Source organism: Leptosomus discolor, chromosome 10, assembly GCF_034619465.1.
Source record: "Leptosomus discolor isolate bLepDis1 chromosome 10, bLepDis1.hap2, whole genome shotgun sequence".
NCBI lineage: Eukaryota > Metazoa > Chordata > Aves > Leptosomiformes > Leptosomidae > Leptosomus > Leptosomus discolor.
In genome coordinates, this window is record NC_141400.1 from 5,198,573 (window position 1) to 5,212,313 (window position 13,741).

The following is a 13,741-nucleotide window of genomic DNA, read 5'->3' on the forward strand; positions in this document are numbered from 1 at the left end:
ACCTGTCACCAGTGCCAGCAAGCAGATACCTACATTTGTTCTCCCACTTGCTCTAAGGAACTGATCCTCACTGACTTGAAGGACATAGATATAGAAATTGATATAATTTATTTCCCTATGATAAATATGTTACAAAATTGAAAGTCTTTGCAATTATAACTCAGATTTCAGATTCGACTTCTTTGCTCACAGATATGCAGTTTCCTATTGATGTAAAAACTGTGAAGAAAGATCATGAATTTTTAGATGGAGATGCAATTGAATCATTATTCAGGTAAACATTAATTATGAATCATCTTTAATACCACCAGGCTCCATAGTTATTTGTCATTCATCTTTTCATGCCTTAGTTTTTGTCAGAGACTAACTCACCAATGCTGCGACTGAAGGAAATCACTTAAGCACATGCTTTAATACCACTGAAGTTAGTTTTAAGAATTTAAAGGTAAAGTGAGCCTGTGTCTGCAAGTCTCCTTCAGTCAAGGTCTCAGTGACGTTATACTAAGCATCAAATCTGATTGCTCTTTAGAATTGCATATTGCAGAGAGCAATATGACTCACTCCGACTAGCGAGAGCTGTTCTACGAGATAAACAGCAAAAGTGATCTGTGCAAGAGATACAATTTCTATTTTGTTTTCCTGAACGTTTGTTTTTTGAGTGAGAAGCAAAGGCGTTGAGTTAAAATGACTGTTTTGCCACAGCTGTTTGCAGCACACAAGTGAAATTGCATTGTCAGTGCAAAGTCAAACTCATTGCTCTTTGGACTTGCTCCATGTAGCAGCGCCAGGATAGCGTAGAGGCATTCTTCTTCGTTACTTACTGCAGGTTTTAAAGCCTTCTCATCATGAGATTGTTTAGCAGGTGAAGTAAACTCCACACTATCCGTGCCACACCACTTGGCCAATCCGAGGGATGTAATAAGAATTTCTAACTCCTAAGGGACTGGAAAGTTCCTCTTCTGGCAAAGTGGTTTGGTCCTTTTCTGTACTGTTAGCTCACCTGGATTCAAATTCTGCTCGTAACAGGCGCTGTTTGCATATACAGCTTTAATGCACAGCACATACCAGAGAACTTTGGATATATTTACTTCTTTACATGACTTTCGTCTTGAGTGTTCCTTGAAGGCTGTCAATGTGCCTCCCTGTTGATGCCACATATTTGTTTGACAGTTAAGTGACTGACTAGTTTGGGGCCTTATTGATTCCACAAGTTTTAATTAAAATGACTGATAATAAAGTCCTTCCAAGGATACAAGTTAATGTCTTGATCATTTTTAATTTTTTTTTTTAAGGGCCCTGCTCACAGTTTCTTTCATTTTAAAAAATCTTAAATCAGTTTTTCACAATCGTTAAAGCTCATCATACGATTTTTAATTAACTGATTAATTATGGTCCTCTTCTCTAATTTTAAGATGGCAGAACTGGAACTGTGAACATCATGGGGCTGTTAGTTGGCACTGGTTTTGGCAAAATGTATGGAGAACCTCTAACAGAATGTCAGTCTTTGACACCAAAAATGGAGACTCAGTGGTAGAAGTTCACAACTAGTTTGGTGTATGTTTGTTTTCAAGAAATACAATAGTTTAAATTTAAAACTTCTGTCTTTTTTCTTACACCCTAGACGGTTGAACACATTGAACAAGTGCGCATCAATGAAAGTAGAAATCAGCCGTCAGAGGAAACGAGTATGTTTGTGAAATATAGTTAATTTTCTCATTTAAATGCCTTTAGCTATTATATCAAAACCCTGTTTTTAAAAAGTCTGTGTAGGGTTAGCAATTTCTGAACCTTTCTTTCTATTCTCTTCCATCCTGTAAAGCTCTTCCATTCACATTCTCCACTGAAAAACATAGTGATGGAGATTGAAATTGTGTAATGTTCATTTTGTAACTTCGTAAGGTAGGTTAGGGGTGGGTTTTGAAACAGTTTTTAAAATAATTTGACACACATTTACTGTCCAACAGTGGCACCAAGGCCCCACCTCAGCATGCCTTTTACTACCTTCCCAAGTAGTTTCACATCTTATTTAACGCCTGAAAGTGAAATTTCACTCTTATTGACTCAATGAAGGATAAGAAATTAAAATGGACACTCCAAATAGTGCCAGCTAATGCCGAATGTCCAGCCAATAGCAGCTGCATAGATTTTGGCTGTGCTGGCTTTGTCCCGTCCTGCAGAAAAGTGCCGTAGCTAAAACAGAGTTACAGCCACATCTTGGCTGGTTAACATGAGGACTGTAAAGCCTTTTAGATACTGTGGCTTCAATGCAGTACTAGCAAGAAAAGAATGTCATCTTTCGGAAAAACGTCTAGCTTTTTTTGAAAGTTCCACGCTGCTGTCAGGGAAGAACGGGGCAAGAGAGGGTCCACTGAGAAGAGACAGGTCATTCCCGTCTCTCTAACAGTTTCCTGGCCAGGTGCTTACTTGGCATGAGGACGATACAGCAAATGGAGCTCCTGGGGCAAATGGCCGGTGAGGCTGAGGTCTCCACGGGGCTGCGCCAGGTATTCGTCGTGCCACAGTCCTGCAGCCAAAAGCTTCTTTACCCAAAAACGGATGAGTTTTGGTCACAGAAGCGTGAAAGAGTGTTTGATTTGTTTGGCTTTAGGAAAGGCCATGTAAACCAAATACAATTATCTTTCAAAACCTTTGGTTTTGCTGCAAACCAGGATTTTTCATCCTCAGATCAAATCTGTCATCTTTTCCTCTGGTAGACTTACCAGATTTGTCAGCATGCTTGGGAGTAATTTGTCAGCATGTTTTTCAACTAACAGAACAAGAGCTCAGGGCAGACCTTCAGTAACTGAATGGTTACATTTCCATATGTTGGTCTTGGGGGTTTTGGATGTAGGCAGAAAAATTAAGTCTCCTTTTTTGTTAATTTTTTTGGTAATGTAAAGTTTGCCAAACTTTGCCCTTGAACAGTACTTTTTTTTTTTTTTTTTTTTTTCTTCTAAGAGTGATGACTCGGAAGATGATGAACCTTGTGCAATAAGTAACAAATGGGCTTATGAGAGGTGCAGTCAGAGATGGTCACGTATCGAGAGCCTAGAAGGTTTTCCAGGAGAGGAAAGTGCTAGTGCATCAGTCCCAGGCAGTCCAATACTGAAAAGCATCAGCAACGAGGATACTATATTTCTTGATCATGGCGAGAAACCTGATGTGTCCTCAATTCACAGTACTAGCAGTGGTGACAGTGACATTGTCAGCTTCTCCAAACCTTTTGAAGATATGGAAACCAGTACGAGTTCCTCAATTAAGGTGGCTTCACTGAACTCTACTTTTAGTGGTTCTCCTCCCCTCAGTGAATTTTTAAATATCACCAGTGAGGAGAAGCTTTTGGATAAATCACCATATAAAAAGAGGAAGAGCCTGCTAAAGAAAATGGAGAAGTTACACTTAAGGAGCTGCAACTTAAGGAGTGGTCAGTCAAAGGCCAAACCCGTAATAAGTGAACCTGTTCTTCTGGAAGGACTTAACGAAGAAAAGATGAAGATGCTGAACTGTGTAAATATTTCTGACCTCTCTGGCATCCAAACAAAGAACAATTCTTCATTTTCTCCCCAGAGCTGCAATAGCAGCAATCAGTCAGAAAACAGCAGCACAGTGAGCACTCCAAGTCCCGTTATGAAACCACGAATCCACTGTGCAGGAAGCGGGGTGTATGCTGAGAACTTTGATTCTAGCAAGCTCTTCCTGTGGAATGATCTATCTCAGCAAAACCTAAAAAATGACGTGAAGTTACAAATGAACCAGATGTTTCAAATACCACAAGGCCATAAACCTGGCACTTTCCCCAAAGCACTTATAAACAGCTCCCTGTCTCCAGTAGACAATTCTTCCATCAACTGGAGAACGGGGAGTTTTCATGGGTGCAGGAGGAGCCGGAGCAGAAGCAGTTCCAAGGACTCCAAGGTCCCCAGGAGTCCCCTTTCGTGCACAGATAACAGGCTAAGTGTATATGACAACATGCCCAATATTGAACTTGATCATTTGGAGGCAGCACAAGTTGGTGATGATGATGTTTTTTCAGAACTGAACAATGTAATAGAAGATGTCAACGGTCTCAAAAAGTTGGTAGATCAGTGGACAGAGAAGTTCTCCAATGATGGGGATTCAGACTTTGCCGGTGACTTGACCTCTTTGTATCCATCCTCACCTAAACAAATCTGTCTTGAAACAGAAGACAAGACAGCAGATCTCCCAGCCACTGAGGGAGAGAGCAGCTGTGAACTGGGCAAGGAGACCAGTTCTGCAGACCTGGCATACATGACAGACTCTAAAAAGACCAACAGGTCAGCCATCCTTGGGTTTCCTTAGTAGACTGCCTCTTGGGAACATTTCCCCGTTGTTTCTCTCCACTCAAACTGTAATTGCTTTTCCAGAACAAAGTATTCTTAAGTACGTCAGTTCTGGGTAGCAGGATGTGCACCGCTGGTGCCAGGTACTGCTGGTCTGTAGGCACTCTGGTGTCTACATCTGCTCTGATCTCTGTTCCAAGTGGGGTGCTCATAGTCTGCATGAGCGCTTAGACATTTGGAATCAGACTTTGTGGCTAGCTTGTTTATTGAAACATTTTGTATTGCCAGAGTACCTGCTGGATGAGAAGTACCTTGTTTAAATGCAACTAACCACGTGGTGTTTTGGAACTGCAGGTCATTTAGAGTCTTAGGTGCTTCACAGATGCAGGCAGAAAACAAACTGGGACAATGGAAATAGTCCTAAGCTTAAATAATATTTATCCTGTAGGCACAGGAAGCAACACTGGTCTGTGGAAGAGAGTGTGAACTTGGAAAGCGTTTCCATCCAGATTGATAGCCAGTCAGCTGCCCAGCTAGCCCGGACACAGAAGCTGGCTTTGTTGAAACTCACTGCCTTAATGGACAGATACTCCCCTTCCAGTAAGCAGGGCTGGAACTGGTAAGTTGTCTGATACGAACGCAACCTGTGTTGGGAAGAGAGGCTTTGATGTAAGCAGGTGGATCTCCTTGTCTTGTCTAGATTACACATGTTCGAGGTTAGGAATCGCAGGGAGTTTCATGGTTATTTCAGTGGCTCCAGGATTTCCTCTGCTGTGGCCTGCACTTTTGCTCCTCACTGGTGGTCATGTTGTTACTGATTTTAAAGCAAGTCATAGTTTCTCTCTAAATTTGCCCATTTGCAGAACTTTGTCAGAGGTCCTTCACAGAGATTGCAGGACCTGAGGTGAGAGCTGGCTGGGCCAAGAATCCATCTCCTCAGCATCAAGTCCTTGTTTGAACTAAAACAATGACAAAGTCAGTCACTCAGAGGACTTGCTTAGAATGCCTGTTAGCATCTTGTGCTAGGGATCTGGTACTTGAATATAGAAAGAAGTGAAAAAAGTCTGCAGTGTCCTAAAGTGATGGAACATATTTCACATGAGGATACTTTATTAAAGCTGATTTCAGTTTTGAAATGAGGAAGTCATTCCTGTAACTGCCCTTGATGGTCTTCTGTCTATCTTACCATGCTATGTGTACAGGTACGTGGCAGAATTTGGGGGTGTGGCAAGCGTAACTAAATCCTTTCCCTTGCATGTAACTAAGGTAGCAGGCAGAACTGTGCTGGAGAGCTAATAAGTTGAATGCACTAGTTTTTGTTTTCAGGACTATACCAAAGAAGTTCATTAAAAAACCAAAAGCCTCTGACTACAAGGACAAAAATGTGTTTGGGGTTCCTTTACTTCTGAATGTTCAACGAACAAGCCACCCACTGCCTAACAGCATACTGCAAGCACTGGACTATTTAAGAAGCCACTTTCTTGACCAGGTATGAACTTGAGGCGGCCCAGAGCAGCTCTGTTCCTTAAACGGATCTGCCCTCGGGAACCAGGCTCTGCTTCCAGCGTTTGTGAAGGTCTTTCTTGCCTCCTAAGGCTCTGAATAGGCAGAAAGGTGTAGGTCTGAGCAGGCAGCCTGCGAGGAAGTACCAGTGGTGTTTCCTTCTGGGAATACCTTTAGTCCTGTATCGTATTTTTGTGCCTCGCCTCACCGAAATCATCTGCAGTCAGTTCTCTTGGTGCAGGCAGTCAAGCTGCCTTCTCCTGGTGAGGCAGCATGTCTCTGCTTCCTTAGGAAGTAAATCTAGCACACAAAGTCGTTGTTCCCTCTGTTCTGTGGCTGCTGGCAGTGCCAGAGCTAATGTGATAATTAATCTTGTTTCTGCTGAAATGTATCACTAAGCAGAGATAAAATGTACTACAGCAGTGCCTGTAACATCTTTTTCTGGATCTGAAATCCGTATTTATCCACTAAGAGGAGATGTGTGCATGGCAGTGAAAGTGTGTGTTGTGTGTTGCATATGCTATTTCCATAGCATAGTTGCAGGAATGGAAGACATGAGACATATTAGTTAAAGAAAGGGCTTTCTTTTTTCTGTGCTTTGCAATTGTATAGGTGTGTAATATCCTGCTGAAGCACAAAAATGGGTGCAGCCTGTGAATTTTCAGTGCAGTTTGGTGGTACATACTGGAGTGTGAGCAGTCAGTTTCTTATGAAGGCAGTGTGTTTCCTTCTGAAGTTATGGTATCTATTCAGTTAATATAAATAAACTGATGAACGTAAATACTGTCACAGTTGCACACCCTGAAAATTTCAGCAGAAGCTTGGTTGAGGTTGAGTTTGAGTTGATGGGAGACTTCTGAATCTAGGTTTTGTCTGAAACTCAATTGACATTCACATTAAAAATAAAATCATAATTTCACTCAGAATAGCACCTGCACTTTGCCAACCTGTAGATGTGTTCGATATAACAGATGTTAAACCTGAACCTCATGGATCTCATCGTCTGTGTGCTCTAGCTTGGGCATCAGTGTACATTTGCTTTTGGATGAACACACACACTGGTGCATTAGGAACTTGCAGTTCTAATGTGTGAACATAGCCTGCTCAAACAAACTGACACATGTCAATACTAACGATTTTAAAAGTCAAAAAGTGCAATTTTGCATTAAATAAAAAGCAAGCAAACAAACAGGAAAATTGGTACGTCTTTCACAGCTGCTTCTGTGGGCATCAGCCGTGGTTTGCCTGGGAGGAATATCCGTGCTGCTTCTAATGATACAAAAATGTTTTGGTGTTAGAGCCCACTACCATAGGGTCTTAGCTATCAAAAGGAAAGTGAAGGATGAATTATTTGTCAGAGTTTTGATTCCTGATGACTCCTCTCTTTGTCTTTAATATTTTCTTTTACTCGCAGGTTGGCCTGTTCCGAAAATCTGGTGTTAAATCCAGGATTCTGTCTTTAAGAGAAATGAATGAAACCAACCCAAACAACGTGTGTTACGAAGGGCAGTCAGCATTTGATGTGGCAGATATGGTGAAGCAGTATTTCCGAGACCTTCCCGAGCCTATATTTACTAGCAGGCTCTGTGAATCCTTCCTCCACATCTACCAATGTAGGTAACAAAAGCTATAGTTCTCCAGTTCCTTGAATGTGTTACTATTCAGCTGCACAAGGCAGTGGCCAGACTAGGACTAGTGCCATGTCCCCTTGTAGTCAGAGGGAACAAGGCAGGCAGGATGTTGCTGAAAAGATTAATTCATTGTGGCACTGGACTTTTAAGAGCATCACATCTGCATCCTATGGGCCAGCTATTTTCTAACATTGTGTCTTTTCTGTTCTTTGAAGGATGAGTGTAGCAGCATATGTTGCAGCCGCCCTCCTAAATTATGTTTTTAAATGGTCATTTCTTTATGCAAAATTAACAATGAATCTAGTCCCTTTGTTCATGCTATGAAGTAGCTCCTTGTGCAAGAAGTCATGTTATACTGATGGAATTTCTTGCCCAAACACAATTGCTGTGAAACAGCATCTTTGCCTGGAAACCCAACAACTTTCTGCCTGTGCTCTCACTGTTAATGTCCTTGAGACTCAGCCTGAAAAAGAAGGACACATGAAGCTGAATCGAACATTGAATGTAGTTTTAACCAGGTTCCATCTCCAGTACTTGGCCCTCAAGGAATTAACTTTCAAAAAGCGGCTGGGCTAGGGAAGGAACTTGCTGTACAGGATTATGATGATGTTGCTACAGGAAGTTTCTTCTTTTGAGACAAGGTTTTGAAAGTCAAAGTATGAGATTTCTGAGTGGACTGGTTTTCAGCCTGTTTTATCTGACTTTTGTTGACATGAGCTGCTGCTGTCCTGTCTACGGTGTAGTTTTGTGAAAGTATGGTTGGGTTTTAGTTTTTAACCCGTCAGGCGCTTAAAATTTTGGCTGAAAACGGTTTGTTTATTTGTTTGAAGCAAGTTTTCTGTTTGCATCCACAAATCCCCAATTCCGGTGTCCAACGGATATGGCACCATTTTCTTCCGTTTATTATAACCTGGCCACTGCGCACCTCCTGTCTCTTGTTTTGGGATAGAAACAGCAAATGACTGAATTATTACCCTACTCACCCACCTTGTGCCACATGTGACTTGAGCAAGTGCCCAGATTAAATTAGTGTGTTTTGGAGATTAAAAAAATGTGCTGCTTTCAGCAAGAAGCATGTTTTGTGTGTTCTGTGTATGTGCATCTACTTGGAGAGAAAGAAGGGATCTTCTACCCTTTGCAGTGGTGTAAATTGGAGAAGTCCTCATGACAGGGGGATGCATGGCAGGATGAACCATACCTACTCACCTGAAGGAGCTGTTTGGGCACACAGTCTCACTGGGGTTCAGTGTGAATTAAAATGTGTTGGCAAAAACGTTGTTCTCAGTTGAGTTATCTGAGAGCATCTGTTCTCTTCGTGTCTGATGCTGAAAGGAAAAGACGGTAGAGTAGCCATCTGCGCCCAAGTATCATTCCAGAGTAATATCTCATGGAAAGACAAGCCCTTATTTGGACTGTAACCAGAGCCAGTTCAGGATAAGTAAGTTCATTAGCACGGTGTTCAAGATGTAAACTGCAAGTCAAGCACCAGCATCACTGGGTGTGAATGTGCATCTTGACAGGCAATAGGAGAAAGCTGTACTTGTCTGATGTGACTGTGATAATGGCCTCTGCCTTGTCGGTTGTGAGCCAGTGACAGGAAAATGGATGAACCTACAGTTTCAGTGTCCTGCTTGGGACTCACAGAATCACAGAATGTCAGGGGTTGGAAGGGACCTCAAAAGATCACCTAGTCCAACCCCCTGCCAGAGCAGGACCACCTAGAGCAGATCACACAGGAATGGGTCCAGGCAGGTTTTGAATGTCTCCAGAGAAGGAGACTCCAGAACCTCGGCTCTGTTGATAGATACTTCCTCTGCAATTCACATGTGATTTTCAACATTTTTTTCTGTTTTCAGATGTGCCAAAGGATCAGCAGTTTCAGGCTGTCCAGGCTGCTATTCTCCTTCTCCCAAAGGAAAATAGAGAAGCTTTGAAAATCCTCCTATTCTTTCTGCGAGATGTGGTTGCTTTTGTTGAGGAAAACCAAATGACCCCAACCAACATTGCTGTCTGTCTTGCACCTTCTTTGTTTCACCTCAACACCTTGAGACGGGATAGTTCCTCCTCCTCCATTAGGTATTAGCATCTTAAAGGTGGCAGTGCTGCTGTCCGTTGTGTCCTGTGCTGGAACAAAGCTTTCTGTAGCTGGCCTAGGATCAGTGTCTGCTTTTAAGGGGGAAATAGTGAATGTGTCTTGGGGTTTGTCTGAAATAATACGGTTGTTCAGGTCCAGCAGGAGCTGACCACAGTGCACACAGTGCTCCATCAGCTCATTGTCCAGTGTAGAGAGCGGTGGTGAGGCTCATTGTCACGCGCCTGACTGGTCTGCACGCGAGCGAGCCTTCCTCCCTCATGACTGCTGCGCTCTTTGCAGCTGCCCACAGGTCCAGCTGCCCAGGAACCCAGCGCGTCGCACACTGTTTGCATTGAGGTGGTGCTGGCCGTTGGAAATGTAGCTCCTGCAGTGGCAACCTAAGCCCAGGTGGAGCTTTAAGGCCCTGCAGATACCCAGGAGATTGTAGCAGTTGCTGGCACTGGTTCTGCTGGGTGATAAGGGGATCGTTCCTGCCAAACCAAGCCACAGGGATTGTGTAAATTTATCTTAATAAGTAAAAGAATCTGGGTTGCATAACATTCCCTGTTTGTACGTGCAGGGAGGAAGGTGCCCTTGGGCCAAAGTAGACAATCTTTGAGAGCATTCATGCCTTATCTATCTGGCCTCCTGAGGCAGGGCTGTTTGCTTTACTCCATGCTCCTGCGCAGGGACAGACACGTGTCAGGGTAGAAAAGGACAGCTGACGACTGTGATGGAAACATTGTGCACCCTCACTTGGGGAGCTAAAGATGAGGACTCGTTCCAAAGCAGAAGCTGTCAAGATGTGCTATTGGCATCTCAGGCTACTAACACAGGCTCTGGAGAGCACAGAGAGGGGAAAGAAAACAGTAAGGACTTTGCTTTTGAATGGCACAAACCGTCTGAAAATGCCTAAGCGTAACTAGAGCCGTGGGCTTCCCAGCTGTCCCTGGGCTGAGCAGCTCCCTGAGCCAGGGAGCCGTGTGGTCGTTGCGAGGGCAGCTGGGGATGTGGCGGAGCTGTAGCGGCAGCAGGTCCTTCCTGGATTGCAGTTGTGCTTGAGCTCCTGGGAGCCATGCTTTGGAAGCTGTACCTCTTCGGCTTACATGAACATCACTCTGAAATACTAGGACCAAAAATAGAAATGGAGTTTTCTCTTTGGTGTCACTGTTTAGAAGGCAGGATGCTTTGAAGCTTCAGCGTTTCTGTAACTTGGCATTAATGCTGTAGTGCAGGGTTCTGACTTCAAAGGGGAGAAGCTGACAGGTCTGACTTTTTGAGGAGCAGCACTGAGGACTCTTATCTGCCACTCAATTTTAAAGCTATTTGGCAGGAATGCACATACATAAAAAGTAGCAGAAGCCGGGACTAATGATGTCATATAATGATTATGAATTAAAAGAGGTGACTGTTTTTGAAATGCGTTTGGTGTGGTTTGGGCAAAAGGATTTAAAAGGTTCTACGTAGGCTTTGCAGGGTATCAAAGGAGCTTGGTATTTGAAGGCTACACACAAATCAGTTTGGGGCCATTGCTGTCTTTGGCCAAGAGCGTGATGATGTGTTTGGGGAATAAAAGGCCTTGACTCACCTTTCTTGCTCGTACGTGACTGCTGGTCAGTACTGCCCTGGGCACTTTCGGGGTGTGCTGGGAGGGAATGCTGTCTATGGACCTTCCTGCAGTAACATAACACGAGCCCTTACATGGCACGTAAGGGTCCTTCAGCGCCGCGTGTTTTTGCTGAAGCTGCTGGTTTCCAGCCCCCAGCACGCCAGGCGAGTAGGCATGTTGTGCTTGTGGTTCACCCCATCTTGCTCACACAGCCTTCCTTTCGCCTTCCCTTCTCCATAGATCTAGTCAGAGGAAGTGCAGCTTGGGAAAGCCAGACCAGAGGGAGCTGAGTGAGAACCTGGCAGCCACGCAGGGCTTGGCCCACATGATAATGGAGTGCAACAGACTCTTCCAGGTACGTCACTTGCTGCAGCAAAGCAAAAGCCCCGAGCAGCCTGATGGAGGCGGCCTGCTTTGAGCAGCAGTTTGGGCCAGAGCCCTGCAGAGCTCCCTGCCAGCCCAGCTGCTTCTCTGAGCCTGGGACAGGGTGAGTCCTGCCGACTCCAGTAAAGAGAAAACTAGTTCATCGCAGATTTTACCACAACTGTTTGTAAGGGCTGTGAGCGCATTCCTCCATTTCTCTCTCCATCCCCCAGCTGCTATGGGGGTTTGACTCCCTGGGCTTGGGGCCAACTTAGAGGATACCTGTGGGGCAGAGGCTGCCATATGCTTTTGGAAGGAAGCCCTGGCCAGGGCCGACCATCCCTTCTTGTGGGGGCGGGTTGAAGTTGAGGTTTTGCTGCTGGGGCCTGACTGGAGCAACAGTCATGCCTGCGCCTGGCCATGGACTCCCGTAATCTGGACCCAGACCTTGACCCACAGACTGACTTCCCGGCTTGATGTCGGCCTTTCCTCATCACTGTGGACTTGCCTGGTGATCACCAGACTGTGGCTGACCCTGGTTGCTGTCACTGGACCTGATCCTGACCTCCCTTGCTGACTCACCTTCCTGGCTCAACCTCAGACCTCACCGTGGATGTGCCTGATGATCTGGACTTCTGCCTGACCCTGGCTCCCATCTCTGGCTGGGCTCAGGTACCGTGGGACCAGGTGGCTGCCCTGCCAGCCCTGTTATCCCACTTGACTCCCTGCCCCTTTCCCCTGGGGGGCTGCCGGCCCTTCGTGCACCCCGACAGTAACTCGGGCCTTTTCACACTCTGCTCCAGCATCACGGAGCTCCCCTGAACAGACACATGGCCCCACTTGTGGGCTCCCCAGCACTGACACCACCCCCCCAACCCCCAACCAGCCCCTGGCTTCTGAGTGACACCCACTGCCCCCAGCTTGGCATCCTATCTCTCCATGGCATCAGTCCCCAACCTGGCCATGGTGTCTAAGTGACCCCCCCGCTCCATCCCCAGCCCAACCATGGGTCACCATTTCCTCGGCGTTGGCCTGAACCCCCCCCTGCCCAGCCCTAGGCACCTTGGGGTGCCCTGATGCCTGCCCCGCACCCTACAGTCAGCCCTGGCAACACAGGAGCTGGCCCTGTCCCTGCTGCATGACCCCCGAAGCAGCCCCACAGGACTCTGAGCTGCCCTCGACCCCGCGGACATGCTGCACATCCCTGCCATGACCAGGGCACGTCCCAAGCGCTGCTGACGGCAGCCCCGTGAGCTGTGGGCTGCCCCTCACCGAGGGGTGCGGGGGTCCTGCCCATGCGCCCCCCACCCTGCCAGGGGAGGGCCTTGGTGCCGGCACCCAGGTACCACCTGGAGAGAGCTGTCCCTCTTCTGCTGGTGACCTCAAGCAGAGGCTGCAGGCAGCTCCAGGGGGGAGCCTCAGCCATGCCCGTGCCTGGACGTGCACCCGCTGCTCTGGACCTGGCCCTGCCTGGTCGCTGCGGCCATCACTGGCCATCGCCGGACCGCGGCTGATGCTGTTACTGCCACCAAACCTGACCCTGCCTGGCTTGGCCTCGGCACTGATGGAGGCACCTGTGACCGTGACCCTCCGTTGGACACCACTGCCATTCCCGGGCCTGCCCTGCGTCTCCCTCAGGTACGGTGGACGGGGTCCTGCCTGGTGATGCACTGCCCAGCCCTACCCCATGGCACTGGGCTCAGCACCCCGGTCCCCCAGAACAGCCGGCCCCTGCCGCTCCCTGACTCCATGGTGGGGTGCTCCAGAGGGGTCTGGCCTCCTGCCTGTGCCTGGCGCCGCCTTGGGAGGAGGGAGGACATGGCTGCGGCGCGGGTGCAGGTGCGGGTGCGCGCACAGGAGATGGACAGGTAGCACGGCCTGTGGTTTGGGCAGCTGGCAACGCCCCCAGCACACACGGCTGTCACGCTGTGGTCAGCGTGGCACTAGAGCTGGGTCTAGTTTTGCTTGTGGGCACTGTTCAGCCAGCCATCAGGAGTGCTTGTTCGCACAGTGCCAGACCCATGCACACTAGGTGCTAGGTGCTGTCTGGCTGCCACAGCCAAGCCCTCCCCCCGAGCTGTCTAATGGGAAAGGATCTGGGACATCAGATAAATATATACCTATCTTTTGTATCTATATATATCTATACAGATGCAAATGTACATACACACACAAGTATGTCAGTGAGCACCTAAACCAAGTGCAACACCTGCTCTCTAACGGCAGCAAAGCCCCGTTTCTGTGCTGCTTACCTCGCACG

The 13,741-nt window shown here is 46.7% G+C and overlaps 1 protein-coding gene across 1 annotated transcript in view; it reads left to right on the forward strand.

Annotated features, from left to right (window-relative positions):
• Window positions 1-11,958, forward strand: part of LOC104343377 (rho GTPase-activating protein 7-like) — a 57,680-nt gene extending 45,722 nt beyond the window's left edge. The window contains exons 3-11 of the mRNA XM_086470825.1: window positions 193-274; window positions 1,622-1,685; window positions 2,959-4,295; window positions 4,750-4,920; window positions 5,628-5,790; window positions 7,219-7,417; window positions 9,292-9,511; window positions 11,359-11,473; window positions 11,941-11,958. Of these exons, the coding sequence (XP_086326951.1) occupies window positions 193-274; window positions 1,622-1,685; window positions 2,959-4,295; window positions 4,750-4,920; window positions 5,628-5,790; window positions 7,219-7,417; window positions 9,292-9,511; window positions 11,359-11,473; window positions 11,941-11,958 (2,369 nt within the window). The remainder of the gene's footprint in view (window positions 1-192; window positions 275-1,621; window positions 1,686-2,958; window positions 4,296-4,749; window positions 4,921-5,627; window positions 5,791-7,218; window positions 7,418-9,291; window positions 9,512-11,358; window positions 11,474-11,940) is intronic.
• The last annotated feature ends 1,783 nt before the right edge of the window (window positions 11,959-13,741 follow it).